The sequence below is a fragment of the Pagrus pagrus genome, assembly GCF_965226575.1.
Source record: "Pagrus pagrus genome assembly, chromosome: 16".
NCBI classification, from domain to species: Eukaryota; Metazoa; Chordata; class Actinopteri; order Spariformes; family Sparidae; genus Pagrus; species Pagrus pagrus.
This window is the reverse complement of record NC_140200.1, coordinates 15,736,455-15,755,731: the sequence shown is the minus strand read 5'-3', so window position 1 is coordinate 15,755,731 and position 19,277 is coordinate 15,736,455. Positions and strand designations below refer to the sequence as shown.

Genomic DNA, 19,277 nt, shown 5'->3' with positions numbered 1-19,277 from the left:
ATGAATTTTGTAGAGATAGGATGACACGGATGAGCAAAAACTCAAAGTCTGTAATTTCCTTGAATTGCTGTTGTGTTTTCCCCGACACGGCTCTCCGACTGACCCCATCTTTGTTTTATTCGAGACTTAATCAGAAACCGCCCGCAGGCCTGCGACACCGCAGCACTCGGGTCCGTTTTAATAACAAGAAACGAGATGAAAGAATATATAAGTGGGGAGAGGATATAAGATGCAAGAGTATGAACATGAGAAAAAGCTCCCTCAGAGGGAACAACACAGCTGATGGACAGTATCGCAACTTATGCTCAATCTTTAATATGCTTTCCAACAGAATACATTAGATGTGCATTAATATCAGCTCCGACTTAAGAATTCAAAACTCAACTGAGTGACTCAGCGAGCAGTTGTAAAGTCGCCTCACATGTTCTGTTACCTACAACGTAATCATCAGGGCCAATTACAGCTTTGTGCGGCCGCTAATAGCTGTCAGAGAACAAACAAATGAGAGTCCAGCGAAGTCCAGCGACGTCCAGCGACTCCTCATGAACCCATTATCTGACGTCAGCGCCGGGTCTCGAGTGAATCTGTATAATGCCGGTCATTATCCCACGCCTTCAGATTGACTGTCGCGTCAGATCTGAGGAGTTCTCGGAGGAGAAAAACAAGCTAATAATGTGTAACTGAGGCAAATGAGGCGAATGCAGGCGTACACTGTCAGGTCTGTCAGCTAAACAAAGCACGAGAAAGTGGGGAAAAGCTGCACGCAGAATTGTGATTTTACCTTGCAAACTTTTAATTGATTAGTTTGTTTTTTGTTTGTGCCGTGTGATTGAGTGTTTTTCGGTGGGAAGTGCATTCAATTACTCTGAAAGTGTTCATGGTTCTTAAGCCCACATCTCATGTAATTTACAAAAGCTGTCAGCAAAACAAATTATGAAAACGAACAGAAAACAGAAAGCCTTTACAAATATTATGATTGCTGTTGATTAAAGGGAGACCAAATTGTCGTAACTCTCACTTAATGATGCATATGGAGACGTACAAATTGGGGAAATCATGGAAAAAAGCCGTCAAAGGCATTTCAGCAGCCAGCAGGTGCGCACGGCCGATCTCTCACGCCTTCATCAAAGCGGCTGGTCTTTGACAGAGAGCTGCTCTTATCTCTGTCTCTGGTGACTAGGTCTGTCAGGCACCATTCAAATTATTTATGATTAATGAGCTGCGTTCACAGGCCACATAGAGTTCTGCACAGGGAGCCGACTCCATGAAGTGGTGAAATTAAACCACAAATGGGGAATGAATAGCCATTACTTCTACCGGGCTTAAGCTAATTCTCCCTTTCCTAGAAGTCAAAGTTGTAATACAGCGAACCAGAAGCACTTAAACCTACAGTATTAGTCCTTTTCTCGTAGGCAATTAGTGGATTATCATAACTGTGGTTATGAGATTAGTTAAAAGATTAGCTACCACTTTATTTAAAACAGAAAGTAAGTGTGCTTAGTAAGTGTTTAGCAAGTAATATAAGAAGGCTGTTTCCATTCTCATTGTCTGCGGCTACGTCCAGACTACAACGTGTTTCTTTTAAAATGCATATGCTTAGCAGCCCTATATGGAGACTTTCTGAAATGATGCTGGCCCCGTTTTAGTTTGAAAACTTCTGGGTTGCGTTTTAATGTGGGCCGCATATACGGAGACATTCGGAAACGATGTTGTAGACACTTACGCCGGTCGACACGTGCCCTTTCCTGATTCGTCAAGCCCCTAACATGTTTTCCAGATGAAAACAGCAGACAGTTTAATTCATCTGTCTTAATGAATTACAGGCTGTTTGTCTGTACTATTAGCTGCTGCTACTACCTACGTGCGACGGTTGGCGTGTCACTGCGGAGTTATCAGTGTTCAGTTCTGGGTGAGGCCAGGAGGAACCAGTGCCTGATGGGATGGTTATATCAGTGAAGTTGTGGTTTGTGAGGCGTGGTGAGACATGTCTGCATGGGGAAAAGGGTCACGACAAAAGTCACAGAGGTAGCACGCACGTTGTATTACCTGAGTGACGAGGGAAAACCACAAATTAATTTGTTGTTATGCATCTATGTTTAAAAGTTGGCTTTGTGTGTTATAGCTTGGTTAGCTCACATTCAGCCTCATTGCACGAGTTATACAGCATTTGCCTGACTGATCATTCCTGTGATTACATTCTTGGATCTGTTTTTGTTTTTTTATGAAGAAGAGATCTAAAATGAAAACGAAGATATTACCTTGCATGAACGCACGTCTCACGACGGTATATATATTAATATTCACTCATAAACAGGTGCTGCCATGTTTTTATTATTAAACACACCTAAACGCATAACGGCTAGACAAAAGGTTTTCAGTTGCTCTGCTCTTTCCCAACATTTGCTCTTTAGGAAAGGCTGAGCTGATAGATCATCATGAAAGCTCTCTTCCAAAATTCATTTTAGTAATTCCCTGTAGGTACCAAGAGAGTAAGGAATTACAACAATAAGGAGCTAAATTGGACGAATTGAGCCAATAAAACATGTTTTCATGAGGGTGACGACATTTTTTCGAGTTAAAGAAACAGTTTTGGTTTGATTTCTTTTTTTTTTATATCACGAGCCTGATGCTTTAAAATGAGCTGGCAACTGGATGTTCATCAAATCACATGTAATCGACACAGTGACGTCACTACCACGCCCATGAGCAAGGCAATGAATATCAGAGCTACTGTTCTGTAGTGGACTGCAGGGCAAGCATACACGGACTGCAGGCGTGGCACTACATGAAAAATCTACCAGGAACATTATTCAGACGGCCAAAACCACAAGTCACACATGTTCTGAGTTGGCATGTAATTACCATTTTTTTTACCATATTCACACTTGGACTGACTGTAAAACGCATTTCCTAACAGAAATAGCAAAACGAGTGCTGACAGAAGATGACCCCAGGGCTGCTGCTTTTGTTCAGTCTCCCACAGAGGAGCTTAGAGACCGAGTAGGAAACACAGACTCTTATCTTGTTCAGTTACAGAGCCCAGGGCTGATACATGGGAACTACCACAATACCAGAGGGAAAGGAACCACTCATTTACTGGGTTTCTGAACCATGACTGTGACTAATGGGAGGCCTACACATACCGAGAGTTTCAGACAATTTTGTCGAATTTAGTCAAAGTGGCAAATTTACACATGGTGTAACAGCATTATAGAAATCTACGTCAAAATAGAAACAGGAGAACAAATGTAATAATTCTGTTACGTTGCTCCTCAACCTGTGCTCCACTTCAGACGAGTGAATTCCTATAACAGATTCACAGAGGTGGGATGCTTGTTATTGTGGAGTGCACTTGACTTGAGTCTGTGTTACTGTGGGTCAAAGGTCTGATGATGCCGAGTGTGATGCCAAACAGAACAACGCTTTGTTCAAACAGACAACAGGAAATCAATCTCATGAAGTTAAGTGCAGCTGTCAAATATCTCTCTCACAGTAGAGCATGATCACAGACCAAACATACCACAACTAAACATGGTCAGATAATAGCAAAAGTAAGGCTGCGTGTGCTGTAACTATGTGTGTGTTAGGTTTGCATTAACATTAAATTAAACAGGAGCAGATTAGAAAACAAGGAGGCCAAAAAAAGGTTAAAACAGGGACAATCTGTTTCTTATAATAGCTTAGTTAGCCACTTTTTGGGTTATGGTGAGCGAAACAACTAAACTGAACAGCAATGAGTTCTTCATGTCACACTGCAACAGATGAAGATAAAAAAACAGTTTATTCTTGGCAGCTACACACGCAGCCTTATCCTTGCAACAAAGCTAAATCTTGTGTTATGCTAAAGGGAAGCTGAAAGAGCACAGGGGGCCTTTGACTTGCTGGCAAGAGGGGAGGAATTCAACAAGACAACACATTTATTTTCTCACCTTCATATTTGCAAAGGGCCTGTCATAGTTGCCGACGTAGAGCAAGCCGACAGTCTGTGGAAGCAGCCTAGAAAGACAAAAAGATCATGGTTAACACCCACAACACCCTCAGCCTCAGAGAGTATTTGAGTGGTGACAACGGTGCAAAGAAATCACTACGCAGCATTCATTTTCCAGCTAGTAACAGAACAGCAGACATGTGAGATTACACCTCTCTGAGCCCTTCTGTCTCTCCGTGAAGCTTGATGTTTCTAAACTCCTAAACCTAAACAGTATGAGCACATTCAGAGTCAATAATAATCATGTGGAGCATATATATAGAGATTGAACACAGTCACAGGCATTTCACAGCACTGTGAGCACAGTTAATTTAGACTATATTAGTGTTTATATGTACCGAGGGTTCATACAGCTTTTTAAGAGTAAATTCAAGCACTTTTCAAGAACTTTCAAGCAGACTCAAGTTATTTAGTTCAATTCTCAAGCAAGTCCCGAGTCATTTTTCCTTGGTGTCAAGTCAAGCCACAGAATGCGTCAGGTCAACTCGGGTTCAGTCGAGTTCTTAGTTAAAGCAAGTCAAGTCCTAAGTCAGGGCACATTTCCACCACATCGACACTTAAGTCTTACACCTGAACTATTCAGTCTTTATTAAGAGACAAGACAAGACAGTAGCACCCGTCATATAATCAGTGATATCGTGCTAAAAAATTAATTTGGCAAAAGTTAAAGTCACCCATGGAAATAATAATCGAGTAAAAGTCCTTAAGTGTCTGATATGTAATGTACTTAAGTATCAAAAGTACAATTATCAGTGTTTTTTTTTAAAAATCCAATCAACACTTTAATTAAAAAATGTGTTGCTTTGGCTCTGATGCTGCATGCCATCTGCAGTAACTTCTCTGAACTAACTGGTAATAAAAGTTATCAAAAAATGTAGACAGAAAAATATATAATATTTGCTTTCACAATGTACTGGAACGGAAGTATAAATTAGCAGAAAATGGAAATACCACACTATTAATAATGGAAGTACAACTTCAAAATTGTATTTGTTATTTGAAAATGTCTCTTTTTTACAGTATTCCTTCATAACCACAGCAATCAATGTGTACTGTCACTTAGTTTATTGTATGTTTTTAACATGATTATATACTGTATATGATCATATGGTTGTTTATTTCAGATATTTAAATATTTTTGGTTTACATGAGTGATTGTGTGGATGAAACACTAGATTGAATTGACTGAGATGTTAAAAATCAGGCATTTTTTAAGTTGTATTATCAAATCATTATTACTTACCTTGAAAACATAACGTTTTTACATATCCCCATAAGATTTCCAAACTTTTAAGACTTTGTACAATCCTTGTGGTACCACAGTCTCGTGTATGTCTCTCAGTACCCTGAGCATGTGCCCGTGCAGTATTTGTGTCTCATCCCGGAGATCACGCCCAACAGATGTCTTAATCACACACTGCTCTTTACCTCCCTCCACCAAAAACACCCCCATGTGCCCTTTGTTATTTCCAGACACTATGTCTGCCGCTATGTGTACCATGCACACACGACCACTGGTACTGGTTTCATATTAGTTAAACATTTTTAGAACGGAAATAAAGGGGGCTACGGGGCGAAAGTGACGGCTAAACAACAGTGCATTTATGTAGTCTGATGCACCCCATTCAGAGATTTCAAGAGACCATGTTTCCATCCACCCGAGCCCCCTCCTGTGTAATGATAGCTAGCACGAGCAGGAAGGAAGCAGCAGTAGACATTAGGAGAGCCAAATAGCCATGTAGTGATGGACATGTCCACTCTAGCATTGGTTCTATTAATAGTCTAGTGTGTTGTGTGTCGAATGCGACAACAAGGAAAATGTACCGATCATGAGACATGTTATCTGAAACATCACTAAGATAAATGAGACTTTACCAAAGGGAATGGAATAGGTGAGAAAACAGATGAGAGTATATGTAAGTAACTCAGAAAAATAGACTTGTGTTGAGACTCCTGCTGTGTCACTCCAACTTCACTTCTTTTATTATTTAATTTCTGATGAGTTAAAAAAAAAGAGAGAGATACCATAACAACACCGATAAAAATAGACTCCAACACAAGGTTTTTGTTAAAGCAATCGAGATGCTGTTAAATGTCACTGCAGCCTTCGAACAGCATGAAATCAGACCTGTATTACCTAACAGCTGGAACAATACGTCAAATTATTTATAAATCCATAGAAGCAAAAAACCTTGGAAAAACAACCTTGTATGGTGCAAGAAACAAAGAGTTGGCCAAGGTGCTTCGTCTCAAACATAAAAATCCTTTATGACCTGGGCTGGAGGAAGAAAATAAAATATGACAAATGTGTGTTATATATCGACTCACTGCCTCAATATAATACACTTGAGGTATTATCAGAGCCAAGGCTGTACTTTTCTTTTCTGTCATCTGTATTCTATATTTCTGTTATCAAACAAATGCCATGAAAAGAAATACTATCAATTATTTGTATCTAACGGTTATTGCCTGTGTAGCCAAGCCTGATACTGCTTATGTATTATTACCATCAACATGGCAAATGTGTTTTTTTTTTTTTTTTTAGAGATGCCATATGTACTGTCTTGATGATGTTAAAGGAATAGTTCGCCCAAAATGTAAATTCAAGCGCTTTAAGGATTTCCAGCACCATATTCATGTGTATTGTTTGCTAAAATCTACAGTGCCGTGCTGTTTTAGGACATCACTTCACTTCTTTTATAAAAAATAAAAAATAAGGTGGACAAATGGGTTTAGGTTAACAAGATGTAAACAAGTTGTAAAGTATGGTGGTACCTCTCAGGGTTTCTGGCTCAGTGACACTGGATGTGTCTGAAGAAAACTTCAAATCAAAATGATTTACTTCCTACACGCAGATCAAAATGGATCATCAATGGGACCATCTCATCTCATCTCATTTTCTTTCCGCTTTTTCCCTATTGGGGTCGCGGGGTGTTGCCGCTTTTATCCCCCCTTTCTGGGGGTTGCGGGGCTACTGGGGCCAAATCCAGCTCACAGGGCGAAGGCCAGGGCACACCCCTGAATGAGACGCCAGTTCATCCAGGGCCCTCTGATGGCAGAGGCTGCCTTGCATCTCGCAAGGTGCCAACTGCGCATCAGGAGCAGTGTAGGGGTTCAGCATCTTGCTCAAGGATGCTTCGGCATGTAGCTCAGTTCCGCCCAGGGGAGCCGGGGTTCGAACCAGCAACCTTCTGGTGGCTAGTCACCTGCTCTACCCACTGAGCTACAGAAATGGGATCATTTCAAACTCAATTTGAAGCATCAAAGGAGACATATTATGCTCAATTTCAGGTTCATAGTTGTATTTTGGGCGACTGCTAGAATAGGTTCACATGCTTTAATGTTCAAAAAACACATTGGATTTCTCATACTGCAGCACTGTCTTCCCCCCTCTGTCTGAAACGCTCCTGTCTTTTTTACCGCCCCCCCCCCCCTTTCTGAATACCCAGTCTGCTCTGATTTGTCAGCTCACACACGTCTGAGCCAGCACCGCTAACAACAACAGAGCAGCTGTGCTTAATTTATTCCAGTATGATGTCACAAAGTCACAGATTAAAGGCGAGGTGACTGAAGAGGCGTTTAAGGAGCAGTGTTTTCTGTGAGAGAGAGGAGCTTCCATCGGTGTGGATCTTTTACAGGCACAAGAACATATAAAACGTTGAAGGAAAGGAAAAAAGGCGAAAAAGCATAATAGATCTCCCTTAGAGAGGGATCAGTCTCATACTCCTGACTGATGTGGTGCTTGTCATTGAGTTTTAGGGAATTTTTACTGTATACTGTTTGTGTTTTTCAACAAATACATTGCTGGGTGTCATCTTTCAATGGATTTGTTGACAATAACAGAAATACAAAATATTGCCAACACCATTCTCAAAATATGCTGACTGGGAGTAGCGATTAGGACATGCTGCAAATTAATATGGATATCATGAATAATAATTTATACTGTGAACACAGGCCAAGTGTGAATTTAACATTGGAGCAGTTAGACATTAAATTCCACGATATGTGCACGCTGGAGTTCAGGCTACACTCTCCCTGTGATAACGTGCCAACTGTAGACAGCCGGGTCATCCGGGCACCAATTCCAGAAATCTTTGTGTCCGCACAGAGAAATCCATTCACGGGGTTCAGAGTCTAAAGACAGGCACTGTGTGTGTTCTGCCGGATCTTTAATGTTTGTGCTGACAGCTGAAACGCTGCGAGCAGAGGCTCTTCCTGACATTTCACATCCTCTTTCTCTGAATTACACTGCAAGTTTCTTACACAAATCCTCTTCTGCAGCTTCTAAAAAACGTCAACTGTGCATCTTACGATCGACTCTGAAGAAGTAGTTTAGCTAAAATCAAACTTATGACAACACGAAGTGTCCGTGACGGTTTGAATGTCAATGTCACCCATGCCGATGCAGTCAAGAAGTAAAAACTGAAGAGCGTCTATCACATGTTGTTTACTCAACTTGCCCGGGGATCCTTTGCACAAAATATGGATTGGGATGGCGTAATGACATTTGAGTCAACAGAGGAGAGAAACCAGTAACAAGATGCCTGGAAGCTGGCCTCTAGAGAGCCAATCCAAACCAGTCAGATAGTACCATTTTCATTTTCTGGCTCTTCAAACTCACGACACAGCTAATGAATGATGACATTACCATTAGTCATGACCTCTTCAGAAAGAATGCCGGCTCAAATTATCCGTAATTCAAGCTATCTATATGATACACTCAAGACTGTTCAATTCCACAACTGGGAGTGGCTCAGGGATGCTTCAGCTCTCCATTTTCTCCAGCCTTCCTGCTGTACAATAAGCACCGTCTGCCTCTGTGCTCGCTCTCGGTGAAGGTAATAAAACTTGCAAGGCTTTATGCCTCAGTGGCACACAAAGATGTGCTCAAGGATTGACTGTGTGGGCTGATGAATAAACAGTTGTTACCTTCTTAGATGTCTGTCCATCTCTCTCTCACACACTCTCTCCCTCTCAGACAGCAACCAAAGAGAGATCTGAATACCTACACCAAGACAGAGAGGTCTGTTGAGTGCTCCTCTGCCAGCAAAATTCATCTTTTGGGGAATTATCTGAACATTTTCAAACGGCAACAGTATTCGTCTGTGTCCTCCCACACACAGGGAGGAGTCAAGATGCTGACTAGCTGGCCTGCTGGCCGGCTTTGGAGTAGAATGAGTGGCTGTGCCCTGCTGTGCTCCTCTCAGTCTGTTGTTGGTGATTGGTTGCAGGCTCATGGCTACAAAGCTGGGACAGTCACTAAGGTCACCTGGCTCTCAGAGGAAAAGGCAGCATGACCAGAATTCTCACTGCTTTTGGTCTGTTTGCCTTCACTCGGACAATACTCACACACTGAGCTGGAGAAAAAAGCACACAAAGCAAAGAGATGTGCATTGTGCTGTCCACATAGAAAAAAAGCAAGAATACGGGTCTTCAGTCCTGCCAGGTGCATTGTGAGATGGAAAATATCAAAGGATCATCAACATTTTTAGGATTCTTGCTCTGGGAAAAAATGGCTGAAAATCCATTCAATATTTGCTGCTATATTTCACAAAATAAGTGAAAAATTTGCTTTAAGCTGCTGGCTGTTCTAGAGGGAAAGAGTTACTATGATTCAGGCTACGGAGACAATTAACTGTTCCAAATTTCATGGCAATTTAAAAGTTGTTACCAGCTGGTGGCGCTATAGAAAATACTAACAATAACAGGAATCATCCTCGGTGGACGACAAATGTCTGCGCAAAAAATATCATATTTCTTTTGCGGGGACATCTCCCATTTAAAGCTCTGCCAATTTGGCATTAATCACGTTTCCTTACAGATTCTTCACAATAAAAGTCCCCCCTTACTTAGTTATTTAAAAGCTCTTATTATGAAACAGCAAAATCAGGAAATTTGGGTTTTCACCAGCAGTTAGTTGAGACGAATACTGAGAAAGCTGAAAGCAAACATGAGGAAACACTAAAATAAAGTGTTTGTCTGAAGGTACTCGTGAGAGAAACTAAATTAGTTACAGTTTTCTGCACAGACATCAGTAGAGTATCGCAGCACGCGCTTGTCTGAGGGAAAGCAAATTGGCATGGCACAGTTTGACTTGACGCAGCCCAAAATGTCAAATGTCAAAAGCCCCATATTTTGCAAGGTCACCGTCGCTTCATCCTGGGCTTAGCGCTGCTTAGAAAATTGTGATGGTGGCCTTAAGAAATAAAAACAAGCCAGAGCATTTAGCAGAATGACAATAGGTGCAGCGATCCAGCACTGTGGAGATCTGGTCTAAAATGACCAACTGAGAGATGTTCACTGCAATCCCAAGAGCCACAACACAAGCATGGCTAAAAGTTGGAATATTTCACATTGGACACAAAGTGGTTTTCTTTTTATTAATCAGTTTTAAAATGTACTGCATCGGACTTTAGCACAACTGGTTTCTAATTCATATCTGAGACACATACACATCCAAGGGCTGTAATAACCTGCAGGAGTCAATTGTCTTTTCAAGAATAGGATTGGTTTTCTGCAGTGTTCTAATGTTTACCAGGGTGAGGGCGAGGATCAGCACCAGTGGGTCTGAATAATTTATGTTGCAGAGGATAATAAGCATAGAGTCTAAGAAACAGGGAAGGGCAGTAGTGTTTTTGGTTTTTTTTGTATAAGTCATACAAACCAAACATAACACTTCAGGGATTGGAGACAGAAGAGCTCGAAAGCAATTACGGTGAAAGGAATGAACTTTTGCACACTATGACGACGTTACTGTAGGAGTAATTGAACCCAGAGGCAGAGAGGAAAGAGGGGACAGTAAAGAAAAGATTAACGTCAAAGCAATTTGTTGGATTTCTTTGATTCAGAGCATGCTTTTGACGCCGACAAACACAGCAACTCGACGTGTTTGTGTCTGAGTGCTCCAGTGTGTCACAAAATCATAGGTGCTATTAGATTCATCAGGCAGAACGTTTCCCTGGCAACAATGACTTACCCTTCTCCTCCGACTTTGGTGATCTTGAGGCGAAAGTCCACAGAGTTCAGGTTGGGGGGCTTCCACTTGAGGATGTCATCACACCTCCCGGCCTTGTATCTCTGCGGGGACACCCAATCCCGAGAAATGAGTAATGCGGAAGATTTGCCGGGGATGAATACATATCAAAGCTGCTTTCACGGAACAAGGGAGCAGTTGTTCATTTTTGTCAACCCATAACTCTGCAGATGGCTGAGTAATTTGCGAGCTGAGTAGAATTTTTAAGCAACAGTCACAGATAATGATCCTCATACAAATCAGGCTCCATTATGATACACTGTTGGTATCTAACTATCTAGAGCAGCAAGACATGAAAATTAATTGATCTTAATTTAAAAATTGGTCTCTGGGTATCCACAACATCATGAAATGCAAACAAAAAAGGAGCTAATTAAAGAATTAGCTCAACAGCTCCACATTTGAAATGAAATGATTATAAATAGACGATTTAACGGAAGGAGCACAATAATAGATTTGTAAACAGATTACAGGATGACAAATTATGATTCAACATGATTGCAGTTTTCACATCACTACTGCGTTTGAATGTGCAGCAACATATGACATAACCACACAACACACTTTCATTATTTATGCATGCCTGACATTTCAGAGGACATGAAACGGGTCCACAGGAACATGAGAAATGTAAAGGCATGATGGGTGGAGGCGGGAACAGATGATCAGACTCCGTCACTGTCAGGTTGCCCGGTAACAGAAGACTACTCCAAGGGAATGTGTTGAAAAGGAGACAGGATTCCTCAGGAGAACCTGCACTGTCATAGCTCAGGACCAAATAAGGGGTTCCTGGCCCCACCCACGTGTGGCCCCATGGCAGGACTTTAAAAAAATAACTTTAAATCATCATCTGCAGAGAGAAACATACCGCTACTTGTCAGAAAATCTACTCTACTCCTCCACACAAGGCCTGGTGTCTGAGTTTGGCAAGCTGTTGGACCTGCTGAATTGCATGAAAATTTTGCAGCATGACAAAATTTCAAAATGTTTTTTAGTCATTTCAGGGTCAAGCCCAGTACCAAGAATATATTCTCATGTTGTACGATTCTGCCGCCTACATTGACTTACATGTCAAAGTTCAGTGCCACTGCAGAATGCAATGGGCTTTGTATGCTTGAAACCATAGGAGTTGTATACTGTGTTGTCTGACCCTGTCTAAAGGCACCTGTGTTTATATCGATAAAATAGTCAAAGGCAAGTTCTTTGGTTGAAAAACTGCCTATTTTAAAGGAAACACTTAAAACTTAAAGTCATATATGAGCTTTTTCAAAATTTGATTGGCTATACAGAGCGCCACTCATGAGCTGCAATTGGCTCCATCTATAGAGGAAAAAAAAGAGGCTGGGTCCTTCTTTCAACGTGAAGAGTCATTGGCTATGTGGGCTGAAATAGGGCGTCAATTAAAAGCTAAGGCCGCAACCGCCATCTTGGTATCCAGATCCCAATGATACATGTATTCAAACACAAACTTGAGTTATGAGGAAAATACACGATGACCATTGATGAATGCAAGACTATGTTTTGGACTAAATATTTTCCTGGATTGACTGGAGATTTGGGAGTGCACAGTTTTTGTTGGATTTTTACTTCTTTGATTGCCATGGGACATTTTTGGTGAGTTGGTGGACTTCTGTGTTTGCTTGTTGTTGGTGTTGATTTTTAAGGATATGGAAGCTTGAATCAAGTCAAAGGTGACAATCGAAAGCTTAGAGTTCAGGTTATGGTAGAAAATATGTGGAAGATTGATACATCTGCTGGCCAATTAAAAAACGACACAACAACATGGCTATTAATGGATGGACTGAAAGGGATCAGCTGGAACTTGGGATTGTAACAAGACTCTTGGAGTTTGAACAGTGGAACAAAAACGATGCTTCATCTTTGAGTTGTGGTGTTGGTTCTTTGACTCTGATACCACTGATCTCCCTTCCTCTTGCTGTAAAGCATACTACCAGGACTATGAAAATCTCTGTCAGCATAACTGGCACTTAATTATTTCCTAACCGGATGTTGAGGCGCTGTCTGGTGTTAATGGATTGTGCTTGTGTTTTCCTCGTGGTTGGTTTGAATAGACAAATAGCCAACGTCTGAGCTGATGCAGAGGACTGTGAGCTGCGGTTGCCCCGGTAAACACACTGTCATGTTGGCAGCTGCAGCATCTCTGGGGGCTTGAGGGTGGGGTGGTGGGATGGGGTTTTGTGGAGAGGGCCGGCAGGTTAACATAGGGCGCATTTTGGTCATTTTGCTATCAAGTGAATTTTTTTCCAAAAAGGTTATCAATATATTGACGTTTATGATTCCAAAGAATTATTTCTGTCTTTGTTGAGGGACTATTTTTACAGTGGACCCATTAAATAGCTTTGTCACATGGTTAAAATAAAATCATCTGAAGCTTGATATCAGCAAAACCAAGAGCTGGTGGTGGACTACAATGCTCCTAATATGAATGCTGCTGCAAAGAAGCTTCACACACACTCACACTCACACACACTCACACACACACACACACACACACACACACACACTTCACATACACACACTTCACATACACATTCAAACATCGGTGGCAGAGGCTACCATGCAAAGTGCCACCTGGTCATAAGGAGCAGCAACCATTCACACACACTCACAAACCTATGGCGATGCCTTTGGAAGCAATTTCGGGTTTAGTATCCACACGCAGACAGCCCTTCCCTCTGAGCGACAACTGCCCACCAATTCAGTATTCAACCAAAAATGAAATACAGTCAGAATTTCTCCTTCTGTTCCTGAATTATGGCGCCCATCTGCTGGTACGGATGGACAAGCCGAAGACATAATGGCCATCACGGAGGCATAAGAAACATTATTTTTGACCAAGACAAGGCGATGCCCAATGTGATTTTACTTGGAATTAAATGTACTGATTAAGTTGGGTAATAATAACCTGACTTTGTCGTCTCTGGTGTAAAGCGGATGGAACGGGAGTGTGGGGTGTCCTTCTGCTTTGTCCGCAGCGGAGCTCTCCGTGTAGGAGGCGGCCTTCGTGTGCCTTTGAAACCAGCACACTCCACAAAGGCTATTCACCGCCGTTAGCTGGAGAGCAGGAAAGGAGGGCATGTCTCTTTTGAAAGAGCTCGACTGAGTACATCTTTTCTTCTGAAAACGTGGGTGAGGAAAGGAACATTCTTCAATGCAGTTAGCTATGCTATGCTGCACAGACATCAAAATAACCTCTTGTGAAATGATTTATTCCACTTATGCAGCTCTAATGAGAAAATGAAACATACACATGCGTCTAGTGATTAGCTCCTACAGCATTATGAGTAAGAGTTTAGTTGCTTTATCTCCAAATTTGGAGTCAAACCGAGCCATGCTTATTTACATTTCTATTATCACGTCAACTTGTCCCTTGCCATGCCTGGTATGGACACTCTCCGGAGCCCAAGCAGGCTGCCAAACTAGCCGCTGGACATAAATTATGCAAATGTGTGACATGGTGACACAGCGCAATGTCACAAAGTCACAGAATTAAAGGTGGACTACTGACGAGGCGTTTCAGGAGCAGTGTTTTCTGTGGGAAAGAGGAGCTCCCGTTGGTGCGTTCTTTGGGCTTTTTAACTTTCAAGACTTTTTACATGCAGGAGGATGGACCTATATAACACACTGAAGGAAAGGAAAAAAAACTAAAAAGCGTGCCTCATTTAAAGGCACAACGTTAAGCAGGTAGACCTGTTGTTAGGGAAATGCAAATGCCTGCCACGCTAGGCTGACGTGTCGAGTCAAACCGAGCCTTCACGTGTGTGGAAACCCCTCCCTAAGTGTTCTTTTGAGAGTTGAAAAAATTCTCCTACTTCTGAACGTTTCTTCCACCACAGGCAAAACAGTTTGGTTGATGTATATCTTCACTATTGGATAACATTAACAGCACTACTTTACTACTCAATAAAAAAGCAGTCCACCCCAGAATATCCGCGACCCTGAGGATATGTTGAGGCTCGTTTCTAACTTGCATGCTCAACCCGACCGAAATTTGTTTTAAATGAATCCAAGCCAGCAGAACCATAGCAACAGCACCATGAAAGCCCAATCAGACTGCAGATTATATAAATGAGCGACCTTCAAATTCATTCCTAAATGAAAAGTGCCGCCAGTTGCACTCTCACTCTCATTACTATTGTTAGCCTTGCCAATAAAGTGACTTCACAAACAAAACAAGAGCTTCATTATTGAGGTGCAAAACAGACCTCCAAACCCGACCTTGCAGTCGGGAACACATCTCTCATCTATCAAATTCATTTTCATGTAATGATGTTGCATTGCTTATAAATTGCCTGCTGTTTCAAGTTAGAAATTCAGAGGCTGAGGGGAAGAAAAACGGAGGGAGATGCACAGTGTGAAAGCAAAAGTGCGGCTGTGCTGGCTTCCTCAATTTTTTTAAAAGCAGAGCATAGATGCCAGAACAAGTGACTTTAATTACTTTTTAACAAATCAATTATATAAACGGTCTTCGTAAATATGCAAGAACAACGCTTGGGTAAAAGATAACGCTACAACCACCGCACACTGGGGTGCAAGGTCTGATAAAACTCTTCAGCCAAAAAATAATCTATAACTCACCCAATAAAAACCTAACCCTAATTTCCAATTCTAGACCTCTGAAGGAGTTAATTTAAAATAATTATTCTGCCTCTGCTATGAATGTATACTTGCTTGCACACACACACTTTATTTCACTGGCTACTGAAGTCATTTAAACACAAGTGAATAAAGAAAACCAACTTCAAACAGCTCCTCTTCTCTTCTTACTAATTAAAGACTTTTCACACTCTTTATTTAAAGAGCGTCTTAAAGCTGCATCTGGAGTTTTAATGAACAGTAAGCCACTTATTAAAACTTCTATTGCTGCTCTGTAATAAAGGATAAGTTCACCAAAAAATTTAAATTCAGTCATTACCTACTCACCCCCATGCCGATGGAAAGTCAGCTGAAGTTTTGTAGTCCACAAAACATTTCTGGAGGCTCACAGCAAAACAGCGTTATTCTCCTAAACAACTGAAGTAGATGGGGACTTGTTTTAAAACGTTAAAAAACAACAGCAATAAATAAATAAAATGACCTTGTCCAAGGCAATCAAAGTCTCAGCAAGGTCCGAGTTGAATTCGATGTGAAAAGACATTATTAACATCCTTGATGCCAGCTCGAGCTCGTACAGCTACTTCAGACAGGCTGCGAGCTAACGCTTTTAGTTGAGTAGCTACAGTGAAACATTCGTCTTAAAAAAGGTGTTAATAAAATCTTTTGGAATCAATTTGGGATCTTGAGGTCTTCAGAGACTTGGATTATGCTGGACGAACTGTATGGAGTCATTTTAGGTTTCACGTTTTAAAAACAGTCCCCATCTACACAGTTGTTTTGCTGTGAAGCTCCAAAAATGTTTTGTGGACTTTGAATCATCACCTGAGTTTCCAAAGGTATGAGGCCAAGTAGATAATGACTGAATTTGCATTTTTTGGGTGAAGTTATCCTCAACGCATGTGAACAGAATGTTGTTGTTGTTGTTGTGCCGCTTAACCATTAAAAATTATATTTTTTAAAAAACAAGCTGTGTTTATTTAGAAATATTGTCCCTGTCACTCAGGATAATACACACACCTCACAGTCAGGGGATGTTTCCATGCAGGCTATTTCTTCTATAAGAAGTGAAAGCTGTTGAGTAAGTGAGAAAACAAAGTGTATTTCTGTATTCTGGGTGAACTCTTCTCCATCCTGCTCTCCATTACTTTAACTGGTAACTTTTGTCTAACTCTCTCAGCAAATTACATTTGCTTTCTCCTTACTTCTAAAACATTTTTTTCTTGAACTCCATCTTCTTATCTCTTGTTTAAGAGTTCTGACTATAACGAACTCTTATAAATTGTGTCAGCTTTAGAAAAAACTGACGTGACATAACTACAGGCATCACCAGCAGTTCAGCTGTGCAAGCACAGCTCCGCTGACTCTGCAAGTTTTCTCTTCCCACTTCGGCTAAACCTTTTTGGTGACAAAGATAAAAAACTCGAAGTAGTCCACAAAACTGCCAGCTAAGACTTTATAACTTCCACGGGTGAGTACATTTTCAAAATAGCTCAAATTGGACACAGAAAACACACCAACAACGTTCACACAAGCCTGAATGAGACATTAAGTTCCTCTAGAAACCTGGGAACTTTAGGGATATTATATTAATGACACCATTATTCAGTTAAACACGATAAGTTTATTGTCGCTGGTAGGAACAAACTATAGCTTTTTAGCCCTTCAGTGCTTCTACAGCTGTAGACTGATGGACACAGATCACAGCATCCGTCCACTATTTGTTCACACTATCTGTTATTGTGCCCTAGATTTTAGTCATATACACGGCTACATATTTCTTTTCTCGCTACAGTCTTCCTTGTAAATCCCTTCTGCACTGTGTTTACACCTTTTCAGAGGCAAGGACTTGTCCACACAAAACTGACAGCCGCACAGAGCGTGACCTCAGCAAATCCTTCTGAATACATAATCAAGCTCTGTTAACATGTCTCCCCCCATTATTTGCCTGATCCTCGCTTAGATGCATATGTAACAGGGAGAGACACTCACACAGAATGACACACGAGCTGGTATGTCTGCTTGATTAATACAGCACATGTGTTTGGGGCAGAAAGTGTCACAACAGTCTACAGCCACGCTAACTGCTCTCTAACTGTTGCCATGCAGGTATAAAGATGAACATGTTGCCATGCAGGTTTAGCAACTTAGCATTGCAAAAGGCACACAGTGCAACTGAGGCGAGAATGTAATTAGTTTTGCATCTTTTCAACCATAAATCATTGACATAATGGCATTTAGGGATGCAAATTTTAAGCAGTTTCTTTAATTAATAGTTTGCTGCCTTGACAATTGATTATCAGCTAATCATGGCACAGGCACTATGTAGTTTTGGAGAAGAAATTTAAACTCAATTTTAATATTTCAAATGTTAATGAGGTAATAATACAAACTCAAAAATATTTATTTTTCAAAATTGAATAAACAAGCTATTCTCAGAGGAAAATAAAGTCCTACACTGTTTGAAGCTAGAAACGTGGCAGGGTCCACCACATATAAACAAAGTAAAACAGTATGACATTGTGTTGTCCTTTAAAGGTCAGTTTGTTTATTCAGTTTATTCAGTCATGAAAGCAAAGATAATGTATTTATCTAGTTTGTTTAGGCATTCAAAAATCAGTCAGTGAAGATCTTTCTCTTTTGATTAAAATGTCTTCCCCAAGATGGTGCACCTTTAATAATGTTTTAAATATGTTGGAAGTTTTCCAGTAGAAAACTGTTTGATGGAAACATTAGGAATTAAAACAACTGATCAAGTAAACACCAAGCTACTTGAATAATAACCAAAATAACAAAATAATGACTAATAGCGGAGCTAATAGCGGAGCTCCCGTCTGTCGCTATTAAACAACTGGCCCATCAAAATCTCACCTACACTGAGATAAGTGTATCGAAGGTCTTCTTGGATTTTTTAAATGAAGCACTACTTGTGTGTTTATCAAATACAATTTCTCACACCGCTGTGTTGGTCGTTCATTGGATTTTTATATTTGATAAACAAGTATTGTTATTTGTGACAAGATACTTTTTGATGCATTTGTGCCTCTCTCTGATTGTCTGTTCATTCATTATTAATCGGTTAAATTCTTAACAGTGATCGATTGATCATTAATCATTAACACCCCTAATAGCATTAGAGATGAAAAGATAAGTTGCTACATTTCAACAGATACACTTCTGCCCAAAATTTATGGCCTCAATGTTGTGTCAGTTTTTCCCCATCCAGTATTGAAAATGGTATCGAATATTGATAATTTTAAAAGGATTGTATTGAAGTTAGAAACTCCATAATGCAATTTTTAAGGCCATATCACCCTCGTGCTTAATCTTTGCTCCTAATTTTCTAACACTTGCAAAATGCAGTCTAGCGTAGCTAGAAATTGCAATTTACTCTGGAGTTTCTAAGCTCAGCCTCCCTCTATGTATCTCTAAGTACTGTCAGAAGTGTTTTGACTTTTCTGGGAAATGAGTAATAAATAAATCAGAGCTATTACACACAAACATTTTAAGAGCAGTCTAAGAGCAATGATATGATATACAACAAACCCAACCCAGTGAGGTTCATATCAAAAGGCTGATTGTCTATTATTGTACACGTACCAACACAGATGTGGTGAATGTGGCATAATATCAGAAGCC

At 40.6% G+C, this 19,277-nt stretch overlaps 1 protein-coding gene across 1 annotated transcript in view; it reads right to left on the bottom strand.

The window, feature by feature from the left end:
- Positions 1 to 19,277, bottom strand: part of rngtt (RNA guanylyltransferase and 5'-phosphatase) — a 97,956-nt gene that overhangs the window by 7,373 nt on the left and 71,306 nt on the right. The window contains exons 13-14 of the mRNA XM_084376700.1: positions 10,968 to 11,068; positions 3,930 to 3,996 (exon numbers count right to left, since the gene is read on the bottom strand). Of these exons, the coding sequence (XP_084232826.1) occupies positions 3,930 to 3,996; positions 10,968 to 11,068 (168 nt within the window). The remainder of the gene's footprint in view (positions 1 to 3,929; positions 3,997 to 10,967; positions 11,069 to 19,277) is intronic.